The 22789-nt window shown below is 36.9% G+C and overlaps 1 protein-coding gene and 1 pseudogene across 4 annotated transcripts in view; both read left to right on the forward strand.

The window, feature by feature from the left end:
* LOC150102880 (uncharacterized) overlaps positions 1-22789 on the forward strand; it is a 539029-nt gene that overhangs the window by 171417 nt on the left and 344823 nt on the right. For all 4 annotated transcript variants that reach the window (XM_090397682.1, XM_090397680.1, XM_090397684.1 and 1 more), the window contains exons 5-6: positions 11430-11505; positions 19722-19883. In XM_090397682.1, the coding sequence (XP_090253808.1) occupies positions 11430-11505; positions 19722-19883 (238 nt within the window). The remainder of the gene's footprint in view (positions 1-11429; positions 11506-19721; positions 19884-22789) is intronic.
* LOC150102881 (5S ribosomal RNA) lies at positions 5149-5265 on the forward strand (annotated as a pseudogene).

Below are 22789 nucleotides of genomic sequence, written 5' to 3' on the forward strand. Positions count from 1 at the left end.
CATAAAATAAACAAAATACTAAACACTCCTAAGAAACCCCATCCACCATAGAGAACTACAACAAAACAGTCACCATCCCTTACATTAAAGGCACATCCGAAAAGATCTCAAGAATTCTCAATAAACATAAACTACGCACTACATTCAGACCATGTAGCAAATTAGCCACCCTCATCCGCTCACCCAAGGACAGCATTCCTCCTTTATCACATCCAGGAGTCTACCAAGTACCTTGCTCATGCAATCAAGCCTGCTATGGTCAAACAGGAAGAACTGTGAACATCCGCATCAGCGAACATAAAAGATACGTCCGGAATTATCATTATGTGAAGTCGGGCCTAGCAGACCATGCTCTGGATACCCCTGCACACAGGATCAACTGGAAAAACACAAAAGTGCTACACAGAAACCCGTATAAATCAGAGAGATTGTTCTTAGAGGCGACAGAAGCCCTAAAACACACTCCAAATCTCAACAAATATGGCTGTATTAAGATCTGGGAGACAATCATATTAAGAAAAAACTAGCACTTTTCTAGGACTCTAGTAATATATGATAGCGTTTTTTTTTTTTTTTTTTTTTTTTTTTTTTCAGATAGAGGGCGCCAAAATCAGGACTCTAGTCTTTGTGTTGCTGCTACAATTTTGTTTAAGTACACCATGTTGGTTTAGTCTCGCGTATTGTGACAAACAGTGTTTTTGTGCTCTGAAGATGCTGGTTATAACACCAACGAAATATCAGCATCAAGTTAATAAATTAATTATTTACTTAGTTTCTGTGTTCTATTATACCGTTAAAATAATAAACAACATGCTCGACGAACACATAAGTCTGTCCACACGTACATTAGCTAGCTTGAATGTGTGGTTTGAAAGTGGCATGGAAATTATACACAATGTGCCCATTAAGTAATGAGACAATTATTATATCAAAACAAAGAACTATATTTGGAATTGTCAATTATACAGATTCAATGTTTACCTCTGTCGTATAGGTGTTTGAAATTATGGTGAGTCTTGAACAGGAACCTCCTTCATTGTGTGGGTCACACCATGTTGGATGTTCTTAATGTCGATGTGAAGCACTCCCCTTTAAAGTTCCACTTCATCTTTGGGAAGTGAAAAAGTCTTCAGAATGAAGATCTGGCGAATGGTGGGGGGGGGGATATGTTTGATCACACAGATCAACTTTGAAGCCAGAAACTGCTTCACAGGCAGCACACAAAGTGCAACAGAAAACAGTTGTTGTAGAACACTTATTTTCCTGACATGTTGCTTGAGGGCATACGTTGCATTCCTCTTAAATAATACTGACTATTCACTGCGGTGCCCTCAGGAAACAAATTGGATAATTCTAGCAGTATCGAAAAAAAAAACGGTGACCATTGTCTTCACATGTGATTTTTGCAACCTGACGTTCTTCTGCTGGGGAGAAGATGTTCCACATCATTCTATGCTCTGGCATTTCATTTCCAGATCAAACCTGAAAACATCAACTTTTTTCACCGGTGACAATTCTTTGCAGCACATCATGATCTTGATCAACTGCATGGATGAAATTTTGACAACATGCAACATGGTGCTCTCTTTGTTTGTGTGTCAGTGTGTGGCACAAACCTCGAACAAACTTTCTCTTGTGCAGATCTCTTTCTAAGATTAATCTGGCTGTTTCCTTACTGACACCAAGCTGTACAGCAAGTAGCCTATTATTTATTCAACTAGTTATTTGCCTGTCATGGGCAACAATTTCCATAGATTTCTCCACATTTTCATTTGTTCATGCAGAAACTCGCCATCCACAGCGTGGTTCATCCTCCAAGGACCCCCACCCCCCCTCCCATCTTTAAATTTTTTGAAAACCAGTGGAACACCTGTGCATGATTCAGTCATTGTTGTAAATTTTTTTTTTGGTCTTGGTACATTTCTGTAGCAGTTTAAAGTAAAATTTACAGTAACATTTTATCACAGTTCTTTGCTCCATGACAACTTCTGACGCACTCCACTCACTCACACACACTCTCTCTTACTTCAGTGGTTGCCACACGAAAACTGCTGCATCACCCGACTCAAAAGTTGCACATGTGATTACAACACACTCTAGCAGTCAAAACTATAAACACATTTGTTACTTTTATTGAAAGGGCTGTCCTGCCTGTAAAAATATTAATCTCATTACTTAACGGATACATATACAGAGAACTCAGTGTACCCTTTATTTATTCATATGGCAAAAGCAGCGACTGGTCAATGTCCAGACCAGAAAGCCAATCCAGGGCCTCATCTGTCACCTCGTGGATGTCCTGGAGGTCACCACCATGAAATTGGCACCTTGGGCAGTCATTCACATTATGAGTGATCATCTGGGCCACAGGGGAACAGTCACAATAAGGGTGGTCTGATAGTCTCCATTTATGCAGTTGGTAGCCACATCTGGCCTGGTTAGTTCTGATCCTGTTGATAGATGACCAAATCTTCCTAGGAAGGGCACAGGGATCTTCAACCAGGAAACCATTTGTTTGGAAGATTGTTGGACCAGTGTCCTCTCCACATGTGAGGTGTTGATGGTAAAGTAGCTGAAGAGGGTTCATCCATCGACCAGAAAGGGTTTCGTGATTTTAGGCGAACACTAGGTGAATTTATGAGAGTCTGGTGCAGGGACAGGAGCAGGTTGCTCATTACTTTATTAAATACTTTAATCGAAGCTTGTCTTCTCCATATATTTGGTGGAGCAATGTTAGATAGGACAGGCAGCCAGGGGGAGAGAAGTGCTTCTCAGTGTCTCACTAATTGTGTGCATGGTAGAGTTTAGCTGGGTGTCTATAATGTTAGTGTGCACACTTCTTTGCCAGACAAGAGTACAGTATTCTGCTGCAGAGAATGCGAGGGCTAGTGCAGATGACCTTAAGACATCAGCACCACAACCTCAGGTTGTTCCAGCAAGCTGTGAGATGATATTATTTCTTGTTTTAACTTTGTTGGACAGGTTGGTGATGTGCCTTTTATAAGTTAGGCTTCTGTCGAGGCCCACTCCAAGGTATTTCGGGTGAGGCTCATGTTCTACTATTTTGTCACAGAAAATGAGGTTGAGGTGTCGATTCGCCTCTACATTGTTCAGGTGGAATGCTGTGGACACAGTTTTTGTTGGATTTGGCTTCAGGTACCACTACTTGAAGTACACCTCCAGGATGTTCAGATCTGTGTTCAAGGTTGTTTCCAGATTGGCAAAGGAGGTAGACTGGTGTAGAATAGTGAGATCATCTTGTGTGTTGGTTGCAGGAGGAATGCCATGTGATCTATTTTAATAGTGGTTATATCCATTGGCTAAAAATGTGTTCCAAATGCTTGAGTAAGTTTCAAGGGCTATATCATTTGAACCAATAGCTCTGATAAGTGTAAGTGTTTTGAAGGTGCGTTTTTGTTGGGGTGGGTGGTGTGATTGTTTGCCTAAGTATCATCCCATGTGTGTGGGTTTTCTATAAACAGAAAAGTATAATGTGATTTGGTAATTAAGTTGCTAGTCTGTCTAGGAAAAGCGAACAGTGGTTAATTTATTTTTCTTTAGGTGTATTTGTAGATGTTAGTTGTTTAAATGTACTAAAAACATATCTGATGTGTCTAAGTGATGAGGTCAAATAGCAAACAGGTCATCTTCATAGTGTAGCCAATACTATGTACAGTAGCAAACAAATTAATCCAAACACTCGCATTTTAAAGAAAAATTTTAATTTCGCAAGAAAAGTACAAAAATTAAACTCCAACTTTACCTAATAATTTATGTGTGCTCTTCTGTTCCTAATAAGTTCATATATTTGGTAGAGCAAAGTTAGATAGGACAGGCAGCCAGGGGGAGAGGAGTGCTTCTCGGTGTCTCACTAATTGTGTGCATGGTAGAGTTTAGCTGGGTGTCTATAATGTTAGTGTGCACACTTCTTTGCCAGACAGGAGTACAGTATTCTGCTGCAGAGAATGCGAGGGCTAGTGCAGATGAGACATCAGCACCACAACCTCAGGTTGTTCCAGCAAGCCGTGAGTCCATGCCTAAGTTTATTAATTCGCTTAGGCATGGACTCTACCAAAGTAGAACACATTTTTCTTATTTTTGCATTTCGAAACCATACTTTTATAATGGATTGTATTAAGTTATTACAATTTAATTTTCCAAGTCTCTTTTTCACTCTGGCTCACAAATTTTCCAAATTTTTTTATTGGGTTAATGTCGAGAGTTACCTGGCCACTGATGCAATTGGATGTTGTGATTTTTGAGGAACTCTTTCACATTTTTGAAGTGTGGCATGGAGTGAGATCCTGTTGGAAGATGAGTTCTTTGTCGTTTTGGATCTGTGGGGCTACTCTTTTCTCCGATAGTTTCATGTATTGGTCACTTTTCATCATACCATCAACAGGCACAAGTGATCCTAGATCATCGTCTGTAATACAACCCCAGAACATCCTTTTAGTTGGGTTTCAGGATCTTATTGAAGGTGGGAGGGAGAAGTTTTCTCAGTTGCTGATTTGTGAACATCGGGTACTCGCTCTCCTTGGACAAAAGAAATGACTCTCATCTGAGAATATGACCTTCTTCCACTTCACAACAAACCAATCTTTGTACACATTTTTCCATTAGAGCCACTTTTTCTGCATGGACTTCATCAACAGTTGTTTCTTTTTTTTGGTCTGTGGGCAGTCCTTCCTGCTCCCAGCAATCTTCAGTGGACTGTCATGTCAGAAACATTAATTCCACTAGCTGCCAAGTCTCCATTTTAGTACAGGCAGACAATCTTGGATTCATTTTGCTTTTCCTAACTAGTAAACGATCGAGTAAGTGCATATTTCCTTTGTCACCCACATTTTTCTTTTCTTTCCGGAGAAAAGGTACCTGTCTCCCTAAACCTCTTTAAAATCACATTAACAATCCAACACCACACTCATTGACAATTTATCTTTGAGTCATGGATGTGTGCTGAGAAAGTGGATATATTTTTCAATGCTTTCTTGGAGATGTATCCTTTTTTTTTTTTATAGCTACACAGAATGAATGAAATTTAAAAATGAAGAAGTTGTGAATGTCAACTTGTTTACACTATTAAAAATGCACAGCACTATTAATAAACATTAGAGACAGTTAGAACATGCAGTACTCAACCAACTTGTCCATGGCCAGATTGGTTTGAAAGCACCAGTTCTCGTCTGATCACTGAAGTTAAGCAAACCTGAGCCCAGTTAGTACTTGTGAGGGTGCCATTGAGAACTCTGGGTGCTGCTGGCATTAATTATTTGGAACACTGATGGGTGGCACCTGTGAATAAGTTTCGTTAAACTTGTGCTCCATAATTTTATTGTATTTGCAAGTATTTAATACAGGGTACTAAGGAGCCAATTACTTCTACATAACTCGTAAGTACCGATAGTCCTTCATATCAGTTATTTTTACAATAAAAAAAAAACAGCCACGTGAAAGCGCTGCTATGCCTACCGTGTGAAGTAAAGATGGTGGCAACAAAGGCCAACAATGAAAGATTACTTCGAGTCCCATCAGCGTAGTGCAGCCGATAGTCAACAAACCGAAAGACAATACAAAGTGTCGCAGTTGCAAATCCGAAGTTACCAAAAGAAAAAAAGTATATTGTGCGATTTCTGTTGCAACTGGCTACATACTTCCTGCTTGAAAATAGATGAATCAGCGCTCAAGCTTTTTATTGAACTGAACCAGCCTTTTTTCTGTTCAATGTGCCTTTCTGCTGTAAACAGCTGCTGAACCTAGGCAAACGAGTTGAAAATCTCTTTCCTATCCACCAGTACAACAAGATTCCTTGCTTTAATTACATGATCAATACTTTCTCGTCCAAAATCCGAAAGTTGGAAACAAAGCTTGAGATACTCAATGAACCAACGGCTGATTGCAAGTGCATCTGTACCCGCTAATGAACTCTGAGATTTAATTGCATCAACGGTACATGTGTCGCTTGAGGCTGAAAACATGAGACTCAACGCCATTATTCTGAACTTACCAGAGGAAAACGGTAAATCTTTAAAAGAAGACATTAGTAAACTAGTGGGTGAATGCAATATCATCAGGAATATCATCAAACGTCATTGTTTCAGACTCATAAACAAAAGAAAGGACAGAACGAACTTTCCACGTCTCATGAAAGTGATCTGTGACACATCCAAATTAATAATGGTGATGAATAGCAAGCTAAAGGACAGTTGCCCCCAATCATGTGTACGTGCTAGTCCTGACTTAACTTTTGCACAAAGGGAACAAAGACACCAACTCTGAAGACAGCTAGAAGAAAAACGCCAAAATGGAGACAACAGCTGGACCATAGACTACAATCAAACCAAACTAGTGCAAAAACCAAGTGATGCCACTAATAGCCACCAAGGAGATCAGTATGCAGGCACTGCATAGGAAATGTGCAAGACCCTTGCGGTCAAAGCCCTGCCCCACAGACCCTTGATTATTCACTACACCAACATCCGTGGTCTCAACTCCAACCTTAATAGTGTCCACTATCATCTACAGTCAACCAAACCCCACCTAGTCTTCTTAACAGAAACTCAAATTTCACCTTCCCCTAGCACTATCCATTTCAACCATCCAAACTATACACTATTACTCCTTTTAGAATGGATATATGCACACACACCACCCAAGGGTGGTGTGTGTGCATATATCCATTCTAAAATACCCTCCAGAGAGCACCTAACCTAGAATCGCACAACTTTGACCTCCTTTGGTTAAAAATATCCCTCCCCCACTCAGTCAAATTCATCTGCTGTCTCTATCACTCTCCTAATACCACCAGCCACTCCGAGCTCTTTAATTTCCTCTCCTCAAAAGTTGATTTTCTCCAGTCCCACTCTCCCAATAGTGAAATCATCCTCCTAGGTGATTTTAATGTCCATAACACCAACTGGCTTTCCTCTTCCAGTTGTACAGATCCTGCAGGCAAAGACTCAGAAATATTTGCCATCACCAACGACCTTACACAAATTGTTCACAAGCCGACCAGAATACCAGATTACCCAAATCACTCCCTAAATACCCTAGATCTCTTCCTTACCAATGATCCTTCCAAATATACAGTGAATGTAGTGAGCCCCCTGGGCAGTTCTGACCACAACCTAGTGCTCATCTCCTGTCCCATGCAACAACGCTTACACAGTCACACCTGTACAAGAGTTGTTTGGCATTATAACAGTGCCAAATGGGTCAGCTTCCGAGACTACTATGCTTCATTCCCATGGTTGGACTATTGTTTGCAGTCTTCCAATCCAAATATATGCACCGAACATATCCAAAGTAATCCTCACTGGCATGAAAATATATATTCCCCACACTTCTCTGAATTGCCGTCCCCTATCCAAATCCTGGTTCTCCAAAAGATGTGCCAAGGCTGTACAAATGAAAAATCAGGCATACCACAACTGGCTCAAATTAAGAACTCCATCCTCCTTCAGTGCCTATACCGAAGCCCGAAACAGATCCAAAAAAATTATCAATGATTCCAAAACAGAATTTGAACAGGCAAAAAGCAGGAAACTTGCAGCCTATCCTAGCAGCAGCGTGTCTTTTGTTCTCTTGCCAAAGCAATTGATCACAACTTTTGTCCTACACTACTCCCACCCATATCATACCCAGATGGCTCAATTGCAACATCACTCACAGAAAAAGCCAATCTCCTGGCTTCACACTTTGCCTCCAATGCACGCATAACTGACAATGGCAAATGCCCCCAGCCATTCCAACTGCCCTACAATGTCCCCTGTATCCTTTTGCCAGAAAGGAGTATATATCTTGGGATATATATTCCGGTATATATCCCAAAGCCTGGAAATTGGCCTATATTCAACCCATTCCCAAAAAATGGTGACAAATCGCTGCCATCTAACTACCGCCCTTTCTCACTCACCTTAATCCTATCTAAAGTGATGGAGAAAACCATGAATTCTCAACTCCTACTTTACTTTGAAGGTACCCAGCTATTAAGCGACCACCAGTATGGATTCCATCGATGCCAATCAACAGGTGACCTGCTCTCATATATCACCCATCTCTGGACATATGCCATGGAAAAATTTGGCGAATCCCAAGTAGTTGCACTTGATATCTCTAAAGCCTTTGACTGGGTACGGCACAAAGGCTTATTAAGCAAACTTTCATCATTTGGACTGTCTCAGGACTTCTGCAGATGGATTACCAGCTTTCGTCTGGATGCACACTATGTGTGATGGTAGATGGCTCTCTATCCTCCCACCATCTAACTAATGCTGGGGGTCCCACAAGATTCAGTTCTCTCATCGACTCTCTTCCTTCTGTACGTCAATGACCTACTTCAGTTGACCTCCAACCCAATACACAGTTTTGCAGATGACAGCACATTGCATTCCCTTTCCTTTGATAAACCTTACCCTACACAGCTCACTTCAACCCACAGAACATCAACTGCAACTTCCCTTAATTCGGCCCTCCAAGACATCCTCCGATGGGACTCAGATAACCTTGTGAACTTCATCGCTAGTTAAACCCAGTTCTATCTTATTTCCCACAAAAGAGAACCGTTTTCTCCCAGTATTGTTTTTGATAACACTCAAGTTCCCAGACAAGATGAAATCTCTGTTCTCGGAATTACCTTGACATCAGGCCTCTCCTGGCATAAATACATCACAGCCATTGCATCCTCAGATTCCAAAAAACTAGGCTTTCTCTTTTGCTCAAACGTTACTTCACTTCAAAACAGCTGTTAACCTTATACAAATGACAAATCCGCCCAGCTATCGAATACTGTTCTCACATTTGGAATGGGGCTCCTAAAAGCTCCCTCAAAATGCTTGACTCAATACAGAGGAGAGCAATATTAGACTGATAAACAATCCATCTCTTATCAACTCACCCCCCCCCCCCCCCACTTTCACATATAATCTCTGCAATTTGTATATTCTATAAATATTTTCAAGGAAAATGCTCATCTGAAATAGCATCAATAACTCCCCCACTCTGTACTAAACCCATGAACATGTACTGCCACTGCCCAACATCTCTTCACAGTACACCTTGAAACCCACAGAACAAGTTTCTTTTCCTCCTCCTTCATCCGTGCTCTTGCTGAACTGTGGAACAGTCTTTCCCCTGATGTATTTCCCAAGGAATACAATATACAGGCTTTTAAATCGAATGTCAACAAGTTTCTCCTTTCCCATCCCACTATTCATATATGGTACTAAAGTACTATAGGTTGACCAGCCAACCTCTCGTATATGGGTCCAACATAAAAAAAAAAACCCAGTCAATTGAAACCAAAACCAAAATTATCATGAACTGGAACAAAAATCCCAAACTTGTTGAAAATTTGGCTTGTTCAGATTAATTTGTTTGCTGCTGTAGATGATCAGCATATGTGCAGCTGTGTTGAATGCTTAGTTTACTAGAAATTCCATATAGAAATAAATTAGCAGGGATGGGGGAGAAGAGGTTAATCTGTCTGTTTTTGTATATTTTTTCTCTCCACTGAAACTAACCTGAATAAATGACAAATCTGAATAATTCAGTAAAGTTAGAGGGGAAGTGTTGTTTAATAAGATCAAAGGTCTCTCTCATTGGTACTTAAGTAAACAATGAAGTAATATCAAAGCTGCCCATGATTTGAATCTTCTAGAATAAGATTACTTTTTTTTTTATAAAGGTTATGAATCGAACAGAATTTGTAATAAAGGAGAAGTCACCTGTGTATGCAGGTGATTTTGCTTGACAAGTTTACAGGTGAAACTAAGCAGAGGTATTGGGTTTGTGGATTTTTTGGGACTCCATATAGCTGTAGTGGTTTGACATGATAAGGTTTTAATTTTTTGGTAATATCTTTGGGCCATGATGTAACTGTTTTAATAATTTAATACAGTTTTCCTTTTAAGATTAGGTGAGATCCTGATCTATAATCCAGTATGTAGAAGAGCATGATTATTGATACTAATTAAATTGGGGATATTGACCTTGCTTTACGTGTAAATTACATAAGGAAAAACGAAGCATTTAATATATGTAGCATATTTTTTGATGAGCATCTCATATTTTCAAAGTTAACATACAAAAATGCACACATTACATGAAGTAAGAATGCAATGATAACAGACATTACAGAATGCTTTCTTTTTTCTGTTCTGCTCTTTCCAACTGATATTATTAGAAATCTGTGGGGAAACTGTCAATATAGTGATTTGAATCTTAACAAGGATTTAGAATCAATGTAACCTAATTATGTGCCTGTAGTTCATTTCATTGATCATCTGCATTGTTTACTTTTTATATTTATACATCATTTTTAACTACTCAATGTACATATCGAAATTTCACATAAGTGAGCTTCATTTTCATCCTTTCTCATATTGTATATTTCTACTCATCAAGTTTGGCTCTAAATATCTTGTCATTCCCTACATTCTGAAATTGCATCTGAAATTTTATGTTATATCTTAACTCCTTAACGTACCAATTAAAAATCAGAAAGCGGTCATTTTTCTGCCAATTTTTTGAGCGAGGGTGATTTGCTGGACCAAATTCATTATTATTTGAAAAATAATGATGAATTTGTGCAAACGCAAATGAAATAGCCAATGCACGCCGTTGGCAACTTGTCTCGGCTGAAAGGAAATAGGCACAAGATTGTCTAGCGTCTATATTCGGTTGTATTTATATGTGAAACCAAAATTCAAAATCAATTTTGGTGCAATAAACAAAAGACATGTCACAGACGTCTTTGTATGTTATATGTAATTTTACATGAAATGTAAATTTACCTTTGGTTGGTAAGGGGATATCTCCATCACCAAATAAGCTTTGCTCTTTCTATCATTGCTATTACTATAGGAGCAATATGAAAATGTAGTTTCAGAAAGTTTTTGGATCAGTGAGGTATCATTGCATTAAACTCAAAATTCTAAAAAAATCGTGGATAGCATATAAATTTCTTGTTCTGAATAATGTAAGATTAGTAGTAGTATTGTATATTATTATTTTTCATAGAAAGGGAAAGGTAATCTGTTCTAAGAAGTCACCCTTTTGCAGCAAAGGTTGGTCGATTGGTAGAGCCTCTGCTACTAATGGCTCGCAAAAAGTTAAGCTAGTTTGAGCATGGTTAGTAGTTGGAAGGAGTTTAATCGTTCGATGCTGTTGGCACACTCTCTCTCAATGAGTCTTTGGACTCCCTGGAGTTATATTTGCATTTGTTGAATCATAATAGGGCATTGGAAGTGCAGAATTAAAAGACATTTAAGCTAAATCTTTTAAGTATTTTTTTTGTGTGTGCAAAAAATGAAACTGTTGTACCACAATAGTGCATAACTTACTTACCTTCATATGTTATTGCAAATGAATATTAGTTTGCTTTTTAAATTTGGTAATTTTTGATGAAAAGTACATTTATTTGTAATCAGACAGGTGATATCTTGAAGAATAAGATCCAGAGACGTCCAGACAGACAGGAATTAATTCAACAGCATATCTTAGAAGGTTTGTATTGTTTTTATTTTTATTATTTCTGTTTCTCTTTAAGATGAGCTTAAAGAGAAACAGAAATTAAGCGATCCTGCTAATCCATATAATGACTTATACTTATAAGAAACAAAGTAATTGACTTTTACACAACCTATTTTTCTCTTACTTTATTAACTTATTTATCTACTTCTGTAATATATACTAAATTGCCGTACCATACTGAATTCCTATGCATCATTTTGCACATTTCATTCTTTTTGATATTTTGGTTAGGGTACAAACAAATGTGCAATGATTACTGACTTTTTTGCTGGTTTGAAGACTAAGTCTATATTCAAAAAGAATATAGACTTAGATAAAATATAATCTGTTGATGTGTGACAGTTTAGGACTTCAGATTAGCAATAATGGTTAAGCAGCACTTGTAAATATTTATATTACATTGTTTACATTTATGTTCTATTTCCAGATATGTTAAAGTGATATTTGTTTATGCTCTATTGTTATCAAAGCATGAAAATACACAAAAACCAAGGATAATCTGACAGTGAGCAATAATGATGGGAGGGTGGGGGGGGGACTCAGTAGATTAAGTGATGCAGTATCTAGAGAAAAATAAAGTAGTTATATTCTTCACCAACCGAATTACCACCAATACAGATATATTCATTAGAGATATAATTCATATTCAATAGATTTTATCTCGCCCAATACTACACATATCCTTTCCATGGCTTGTGTGCATCCCACTTTGTCCTTCCAAGCCATGGAAATGTTTGGAGATATGTGGTCACATTTGACATTTTTAGCCATTTGATCACATCTAACACAAATTTGACTTATAAAACTGCCATCTAATGGGTTATCTTGTGTAGTTAGATCAATAGTTTCCTTTCAGGTCATTTGCCAATATTGAGATAGATGTTTTTCTCTCTTCAGATTTTCCCACCAATGCTGGAATACCCGAGATCTTCTTACTTTCATTTCAATTTATAAATGGGCTTCTCTCCTGCCTCAGATTTTATCCATAGTTTTGTTGGTGGCAGTGCTTTCCATTCTTAACTTGATTACCCTGAAGTTCTAAAACATTCCAAGTTTCAAGATTGTCCATTGCAAATGTCTTGGCTACTGATTTTCTTGTTATTCTCCAGTGAAGTGGAGAAAGCCTTGTCAACCTTACCTTAGGGCTACACAACATGCACTATCTACCAATAATTATCCAGACAGCCCTGTTATTTGCAGTTATAGAACATTCCAGGTTTGTTAATAACATAAAAACCTGTGTACGGATAGTAGGAAGCAGTATTTCATCATAGCAGTTGAATACAGATGGTATGACAACATAACATGAGCTCAGTGACTTCGAGGGAGGTATCATTGTGGATTGTCACATTAGTGGCATGTCCTTGAGTGGCAATGGCACGTATGGATACACCCAGGACTGCCAAAAATGACTAACAGGGACAGGAGGGTGTTAAAACGGGTGACATGCAGAAATTGCATATGATTGGCACAGAGAATCGATGATGAGTTTCAGAGTGCCAGTAACACCATAGAGAGCACTAATACTGTACGAAAAGAACTCCATTTACTGGGTTTCCACAGAAGAGCAGTGGCACATACACTGAACATCACAACAAACAAGGTGGCTCGTCTAACCTGGTGCAAAGAGCATGTGAACTGGGCAATTGACCAGTGGAAAACGGTACTCTGGAGCGATGAATCAAAGTTCACTTTTTTCCAGTCTGATGGCTGGGTGTGGAGGCAACCTGGTGAATGCTTGTTATCACAGTGTGTAGTACCTACAGTAAAGTTTAGTGGTGGAGGAGTAATAGTGTAGGGTGCATTTAGCTGGTTTGGAGTGGGACCACTAGTCGTTGTCTGTGGTTCCATGAAGGCAGCTTAGTACCTTGATATTCTGGATAATGAGGTGCTGCCTACACTGTGGAGTTTTTATGGAATGGACCCATGTTACTATCATGAGTGTTAAACAACTGCCCTGTCCTATGCAGAGTCCTGACCTCAACCCCCATTGAACACCTGTGGAATGAATTAGAATGGCGATTGAGGTCCAGAGCAGCGTATCCTCGATCTTTAGTTGAACTCAGTGTTGCTTTGATGGAGGAATGGAGACAAATTCCACCTGATGTCTGCCCCACATTGGTAGAAAGCCTCCCTCAAAGAGTGCAAGAAGTGATCAAAACCAAAGTTGAATATACCTGATATTAGGGTTCACCTGCTGGTATCAATTGTAAATTGCTATGTCCAGACCATTATTGGTAGATAGTGTATGTGCACTTACTATTTTGTGATCAGTGTTTATTTCTATACTATTGTATGCTCTGCAATTTTGATTTGATCCTACCCACGTTCCATTGATTAAAATATTATCAATTTGTGATCTTGTTCCATTTGGTTGTTCTGTGGTCCATCTTATTCCAGGTTTGAGTGGAAATTTTCTCTGTAAATTGACAGAGTTATGGGTGTTGATTTTATGTAAAAATGAATGTAGTTCTAGTTCTATGTGATAACATACTGCAAAAATGTTATCTATGTGTTGTAGCCAGATGGATGGTTTTGGGTCAAGAGCAAAGATTCTTTTTTTCCAAATGTTCCAGATAAAAGTGTGCTAGGGTAGTTGATAGTGTTGAACCCATCACAGTTCTTTCCACTTGTTGGTATAGTAGTTATTTCCTTGTGAAGTATCCTGATGTGATTGTGAATTCAAATAGGTTCATTATGTCTGCTAGAAATACTTGACTAGAATGTCCATTGTTTTGGGATGTGATGTCAGAGCTCACCATTATATCTGAAGTTGTCAGTTTAATTTCTTATATCCTTGTGAAAAATTCTGCACAGTTTTTTTATTTTTTTAAAATTTTATTTATTTTATTTTTTTTTATTGAAGAAGCTGAGTTGCCAATAAGAGGATGGAGAAGGTTTGACACAATCTTGACACTTTGTAGTTTCAAGATTTTGTCAAACATTTCAAGTATGTAGGTGAGGTTATCTGTAGAATTCACAATAGACTTAACTGGACAATTATTTTTCCGTAGTTTTGGTGATCCATATATTCTGGGGGAGGGGAAGAGATCTTGTATGATAGGTTCTGAGTTTTTTTTAATAGTTTCTTGATTTATGGATTTTATGGATGCCATTTTGTCCAATAGTTTATTAAATTGGATTTTGGTAAGATCTTTACCAGTCTGAAAGTATGCATTCTGATATTGAAGGTGTAATTATCAAAAGAAATAGCCATTTGGCTTCATTTCACCAACATGTAGCTGTATGACTTTCTTTTGATAAATACTGTTATGCACTGGCCGAGGGTTCACTTATGAAAAATACAACTCTCTGACATCACATTTCTTTAGTATTGAATGAGAGTTCTTGCTCTCTTAAGGTTTCTGCTTGTTCTCTGAAGAGAACAACTAGTTTGAAACAGCTGTCATTCTAGGAAACCTGAGCAAAATACACTAATAAAAGCCGAATATATGGACACTTGGGCAATACTCATGTCTCTCAGGTTGTGCAAGCTAAGTGAACTCTGATGCTGAGGATTGTATTCTCATAAGCTCTCTCTGGTGAAAATTTTGAAACTTTCAAAGTTTCTACATACATTTGACTATGAAATAATGTTGGATCTTAAATATCCAACATTTAATTGTAGTAATAGTTTCATTTTCCATTTGTAGGATTTAGAGTCTCGTACACTACAATGGTGTTGTTCCCTTTTTGATTATGTTTTTATTGCATTTTAGAGACTTCAGGGCTTTCATTTCAATTCGTTTCTGGACATTTCACATCATAAATGACTTTGGTGACCTCAAAATGAAGGCTCTTAGCTTGATCACTGGAAAGGTGACTGATATTCTTTTTAATGTTGTGCATGAAGGTAGGGAATTTGTTTGAGTGAAATGACAGACTTATTGCCCCCAGCATGTTGAACTATGAGAAAGTACCATAAATCTTAATAAGAAATATGCAATGCTACTGGAAGAATTGCAGAAAAATACAACTATGTTACCTGCAGACAGGTGGGCAGTTAATCTATTTGATTTTCCACTAACAGGTAACTATCATCTTCTATAAATTAAAGATATGAAGAAATTATATACTTGGTTTAATTTTTTATCCAAGTGTAAGCAAACGAAGTTTGCACCTTAAGTATTTTCAGGACTGGGGCAACTCATATAAAGACGCTGATGACTTCACATCACTTGCCTTGGTATCCCATAAAAGCACATATCCTTGTGGGTATGTATAATGCTCTGCATTATGGGAAGGATTAAACCAAGTATATAATTTCTTGGTATCTTTAATTTATAGTATAACTAAGTGAAAAAACTTCCAACAACTTTCTCTAATCCAGAATAATTAAATTATAAGGTGTGACACCTTTTGGCAACTTGTATATGAAAATAGGACTTCTGCATTACTTAAACCTTAGTATCTCCTCTGGGTCTGGCTCCAACTGATGAGACCTCAAGAAATGTTGAAACTGGTCTGGGTAGTGGCCCTTCCCATAATACATAACATTATCCATATCTATAAGGATATGTGCATTGCATTATAGAATACTAAAGCAATTAATGTTATCTCATTGGCCTCTATATACGAATTGCTCTATCATGAAGTTACTTCATGTGCAAACTTTGTTTGCTTACACTTGGATAAAGGATTAGACCAAGTATATAAATTCTTGGTATCTTTAATTTATAGGATAACCCAAGTGAAAAAACTTCCAACAATTATCATCTTCTGTTAGCAGACAGCTAGATAGATTAACTGCCCACCTGTCTGCAGGTAATATGGTTGTATTTTTCTGCAGTCCTCCCAGTAGCATTGCATATTTCTTATTTAGATTTATGGTACTATTTTAAAGGGCTCTTGTACCTGCATTTTTTGAAATATCAATAACATTTAGTTAGTAGGGATTTAAAGTAGTTGACAGATTTTCCATTTCTGATGTTTTTATAATATTTAAAACTAATTCCTTTTTTGAAACTCATAGTTGGTTAAGCAATAAAGAATGGTTGGCTTCAATATACTTTTTATTGAGCATCTGGTGAACTTATTTTATCTTAGTGAAGATTGGTATTAGTTTCACCTGTCTGCATTTTTTAAAAAATGAGATTCTAGCATTTAGCTTACCCTGTTTCAGTTGTAGCTTTCTTATAGCACAGAAGATTGCTCTTCTGTGCTGTAGAAGTTTAGGAATAAGACTTTCTTGTATAACAAGACCTGTGCAATATCCACTTATTGCTACCTTCAAATCCAATAACCAAATTTGCATTCTGTTACCCTCTCCAAAAGACAAACTCTTAATAGTCATGCTATCTGCAGTATACTAACTTCCATGTTCATGCAATCTGTCATACTACATGCAAATGGGAAGATCAGTAAATAAAATGTATTTCTTAACATTAAGACCACATCTGGCTCATCAGACCACACAAATCTGGCCTGGCACATCATGGAATTGAAAATACAAACAGTAAGATCGATCAATGGGAAAACACAAAGCTATCGCACAGATCTATATACAGATATGAACAGCTATTCACAGAAAGTACTGAAGCCTTTACTTCATCAACCAAACCTTAATCATAATGACTGCCTTACCATCCCAAAAGTTTGGGAAATTGTTATACTCAATTGTGTTAAATAGGTTGTAGTATAAATTATTTAATATACATATCATTTTCAGCCTAATAATTTTAACTTAAAAAAAAAATAGTTAAAGATCTTTTTTTCTAAAAAAAAAAAAATCTTAATGACTGAAGAAGTTTGGTAGAGTATACTTCAAATAAAATAGATGATTTTCTGCCTATCATTGTTGGCCTGACTTCAGGAATTAATGAACTGAAAGCTAAAAATGCCGAACTAGAAACATGCAAATTTGGAGCTATGTAGAGAACTTAAAAAAACTCAGGAATTTGTGGATAAATTGAATCAACAGGCAGTAAATTCAAACTTTAAAATTGTTGGTGTTTTTCATTTGTCATGTGAAAAAGCACATAAAGCATTAAAGAAGATTTGCATGTAAAATTAAAGTTAGCCATAATGAAGATGATATCGAGTCTATGCATCTTGTTCCTATTGGGCAGAAAAACGAAGTAATGCCCATAATTATAAAATTTAAATCAAAGGTGATTAGAGACAAATGGTTAGGACAACACAGTAATATCAAGTATAGACTAAATGTAACTGATATATATATATCATATGTTCTTGTATCATATATTCTTTTATATATTATTATTTACAGCATCTCCATAGTTTGGAGACTCATCGTGGGAGATCGATCCAAATCAACCATCATACACACAAATTCTATCATTCCTCTCCTTGAATCCACACCATCAGTGAAATCGCAACTAATTCTAGCAATCCATTCCACTCACTCACTACTCTCCATAAAAAAAAATCTGGTCTGCACACTCCTACAAACCACACTTTTACTCAACTTCCACAGATAGTCCCTAGTTCTCTATTTGTCATATATTGAAAAATTTCACTTGCATCAATTTTATTAAACTTCTTTAATATCTTAAAAGTTTTTATCAAGTTCCCTCTTTTCCACTTATCAACCGAACTTTGTAACCCACAAACCTTCAGCCTATCCTTGCAAGGAGTATTCCACAGACCTGTCATCATCTTGGTCACTCGTCTCAATCTTTTCAGGTATCTCCTTGTCCACAAGAAACCCAGGTGACCAAATCTGTGCATAGTGGTCAGGATGTGGACAAATCATAGTTTATCAAGAGGGATAATAACTTCCTTATTATTGTGTTATTGTGTTTTTCAACATCCAAGTAATTCATTGAGCTGTTTTACCAACTTTTGAAAATATCCTCTGAACTTTAGCTCTTTGTCCACCATTATTCCCAAGTACCTCATCAATTTCTTGCAAACCAATACTATCCATATGATAACATGCAACCTTTTCAACCCAAAGTGCATAACCTTACATTTTGCAACATTAAATTGACTATCATTATCAAACCTGAAAATCATTGCTATCTTTGTCTTGGAGCCACGTTTATACAATGGTACTATCTTAACCTCTTTCCACTCCTTTGGAATCCTGCCAGAGATGAGATTTAAATTGAACAACTTTATCAGAGACAATGCCAATTCTCTTGCTCATTGACTTAGTACATGGGCTGATGTGCCATCCATTCCTACTGCTGTGTTCACATTCATATTTTTTTAATATGGTAAACGCATTGTGTTCATCTACCTCAATGTTGATATACATCTCTGTAGTATCTGTAACATCAGCCACTGTAAAATCACCACCTGGATGATACACCTTTGCAAAATCTAACAGATAAGCTTAGGTGTTGACAGTTATTCATGCCCCTTTTTTTAATGGTATTAACAACACCAAACACTTTAACAACGCCTATAAAGAAATATGTAAATTTGTTAGTGTGGATGGGCTAGTGATTAGCTGATCACAAAACTCCGCTCTGGAAACAAAGCCTGGAACGTTTTTATAAAACCACCCCAGGCCTCTAATAAGCAGGGTTGGTTGCACACTGAGCGATGAAATATGTAATAACCATATGAAATGTAATGCATTTATAGTTTTCCAGACTGTAGCTGTATTGAAAAATTTGAAGCATGTTAAAATGAATGCTACAGAAGCAATTAAATTGAAATGTAAACTGTTCTGTCTTAAAATCACATACACAAACAAGTGAAATGTGTTAATTGTTTATTTTCTGTAAGCTCTTTGTTTCCCTTAAGCAATGAAAGTTTTTCGAATAGATCATCATTAAGAGCACAATATTTGGAGAATCAATCTGGGTCGCAAAAAAAATAGCTGTTCTACATGCATTAAGATATTATTAAATCTACAGAAAATCTGTATTAAATTTATAGTAGATGCCAATAGTGCATTTTATAAATTTCACTTCACTTAAGTAAACCTTAACCATTTTGTAGTAGCTGAATTGCTTTACAGTGAAGCAACCTTTGCTTGCTTATGGAAAAGTTATTGAAAATCTCAAAGCTACAACTTTTTAAATTGAAGGTTAAGCAGAAGCTGTGTATGTTACAAAAGTAGTTTGGCTACAAAATAACTATTTACTGTCTGGCTCTGTTTGCTTGCATATATGTAGATTATCTTACTTTTTCCTTTCATAGATTATTGTAATTTTAGTTTCTCACTTGCTGAATGTTTGTTGGAATTCGATACCATAATTTGATTCAATTTGTAGATACAACTGTTGATCCAAGTCTTCAAGATAAACAGCGTCAGTTAAAGAAAGCAAAACTAGCTGATGATTTGAATGACAGAATCTCACATCGACCAGGGCCATTAGAATTAATTAAAGGAAATATTCTTCAAACAGATGAAAAATTTGCACAGGCTGTTAAAGGTAAGGTTTTCAGTTTTGTATAACTATCATGTCCTGAATTTTGTACATTAGTATTCTCACTTATCAAAAATTATTTTTTTGTCTCATTCAGTGGAGCATATGATGCAAACCTGTCCCATAATAACCATACATAAATATTATTATCATTATGACATATTTGGCATATTCAATGTAGGATGGCCACTCATCCAAATGTTTATCCTATTGAACTTTAAGCTTGAATTATTGAATAATTGAATATTAGGCTTGTTTGATACTTCCAGCATTCACAGTGCTTTCTGATAATGTGTTTAATTCACCCACACAATCTTCCATGTAAAAAAAAAAATCTGTCCCTCACACTTCTCTTCACCACAATACACAGTATCCTGGGATTGCTTCTTGCTTATTCTCTCTCTCATCTTCCATATAATTCTTTTTATAATTCTCTTTGTATTAATGCAGTAAAATTCTTTCACTAACTTAAACATCCATATCGTATCGCCTATTTATCAAACTGTAATTTACACTCCTTTAACCCCCTCTCTACAACTAACATTCCAGTGTTCTAATAATTCCTTGGTTGCTTTTCTCTGGACCTTCTCTGATGTTTCCACATCACTTTGAAAACTAGATGACCAAATCAGAGCAGATTAGTCCATGTTTGGTCTAACCAGTGCTTTATATGGCAGCACAACTTCCTCCTTTCCCCACTTGTCAACATATATCTAATCATAGTAGCAATGCAATGTGCAGTCTCTGCAATGTTTACACCGTGCTTTCTAAACTTCAGTCCACTGTCTCTCATCACTCCCTGATCTTGAATCTCATTGACTTCCTGAAGCACACCTCCACCAATACAGTACACAGCCTTTTATCTCCATACTCCAAAGCTCACTTATCTGTAAGAAAACTACAATCCCACTCATTTGTCTAAGGAAAAAAAGTATTCATATGAATTAATTTCAGCAAATTAACAAAATTAACATCAGCAAGCTCTTCCTCATAAATTCTCTCTAACTTTGTATCATCAACAAACTGCTGAAGATCCTCATTCATTGCTCATAAAATACCATCAACATACAAATTAAACAACAGGGCCTAGTGGCTTACCACTGGTTACCCTCCTTTTCTGAGATACCACTTCATCATACACAAGTGCTGGTATCATTCAGAGAGCTGGTCTCCAACTATCTAGCCAATCTATTATCCATTAAATCCTCTGATTTTGTACACCAACCTATCATAAGATAATTATCAAATGCCTTTGCAAAGTCCAAGAATATCATTAGATTTGTATGAATCTTTCTAATTCATTCAATACACAATTAATCCATTCATCATCATCATCATAAAGTGCAGATATATTTCTAAAACAAAACAACCCTTTACAAACCTATGCTGACCGTAATAAATCTAATGGCCATATGTGTAATTCTGTATTCTTTTCCTAGCCAACCTCTCCAATACCTTGACTACCACTCCATATATACAGAGTGGTTATTGAACAATTTCTATCCTAGAACCATGCTCTTTACCATCTTTCCAATCATTAGGAACATTTTCTGCTGTATGACTTTCATCAAACAAGGGCATAACTAACTGTTTTGCACATTGCTTAAAAATACATGGTGATATGTTGTCTATTCCCACAGCCTTATTAACTTGGAGTTAATCAATACTTAATACATCTGATTCTTTCACCTCTAATCCGCCCCCCCCCCCCACACACACACTTGTTAATTGTTTCCCTTCTACTTATTACACAGCATTATTTATGGTAGTATGATTTCACTGATAAAATGCTCATTAAATAACGTCACTATATATCTTGCCACTGCATCGCTGTTATATAACTATACTATTATCACTCTCTTCCATAATTATTCTTCCTTTCATTTAACACATAGTACAAGAATCTTTGTATTATCTTTGGACCATCTTTTTTCACACTGCTTGCATTATTTCACTCTTTATCCATTTCACTACTATTGTATTTATCCACTTAACACAATGCTTGTATCAGATTCTTCCTAATTAATTTCCATGCTTTGTTCCCACTGTTTCTTCACAGCTCATCATAATCACCACTGTAAAATTACACATATATCTCTTCTCGACAGTAACTTTCTTTTTCCCAAATCAGTACTTCACCAGATGGTGAAGTACTGGTTTGGGAAATTTGGGAAAACTCCTTGGGATCGCTCTCACCATCTGGTGGCAATGTTAATAACCTTATTAATGACCTTATTAATAATTAATATCATGAAATCAAACACTCTAAAACTTTGAGTTGCTTATATCAGATGCTGTTTAAGATAGTTATCCATAGAAATTCAACATATTCATTCTCCTTTTTCGCATACATTGTCTCTACTTTCCATCCACACATTTCACATTTAGTGCCCTCTAAATTTCCGGGACTCTTAATTTCAACTTCACGCTAAAGTGATTCAAAATCTAAACACGTACTACCATTTTCAGCTTCCACTCTTAGTGAACGCAATTTCTCAGCAACCTTAACCCCTCCCACTCCTGTTTTCCCTTCCTATCCTTCTTAAAATTCTATATCCTTTTATTTCTGTATTTGACTGTACATCATCCTCAAACAACCAAGTTTCACTAATTGGGCATACTGACTCCATCAATGGGACAAACTCAGCTCTCTTATTTCTGATACTACTTACATTATACATAAACATAACAATTCCACTCTCTTTAAGGCTATCCAACCAACACCACCATGCCATGTTGGTGGGATATGGTACGCTACAGTTATATGGTGTCAGTGGGGCATTATATCAAGCAATACTTAGTCTTTATTTGAGTTGTAAGTCAGCAGTTAGAATTGAAGGAAGTACAGGAAGATGGTTTAATGTTAAATCTGGTGTGAGACAAGGATGTACACTATCCCCTCTGTTATTCAT

Source organism: Typopeltis vanoorti, chromosome 9 (genome assembly GCF_054136105.1).
Source record: "Typopeltis vanoorti isolate ZY-2024b chromosome 9, IOZ_Tvanoo_1.0, whole genome shotgun sequence".
NCBI lineage: Eukaryota > Metazoa > Arthropoda > Arachnida > Uropygi > Thelyphonidae > Typopeltis > Typopeltis vanoorti.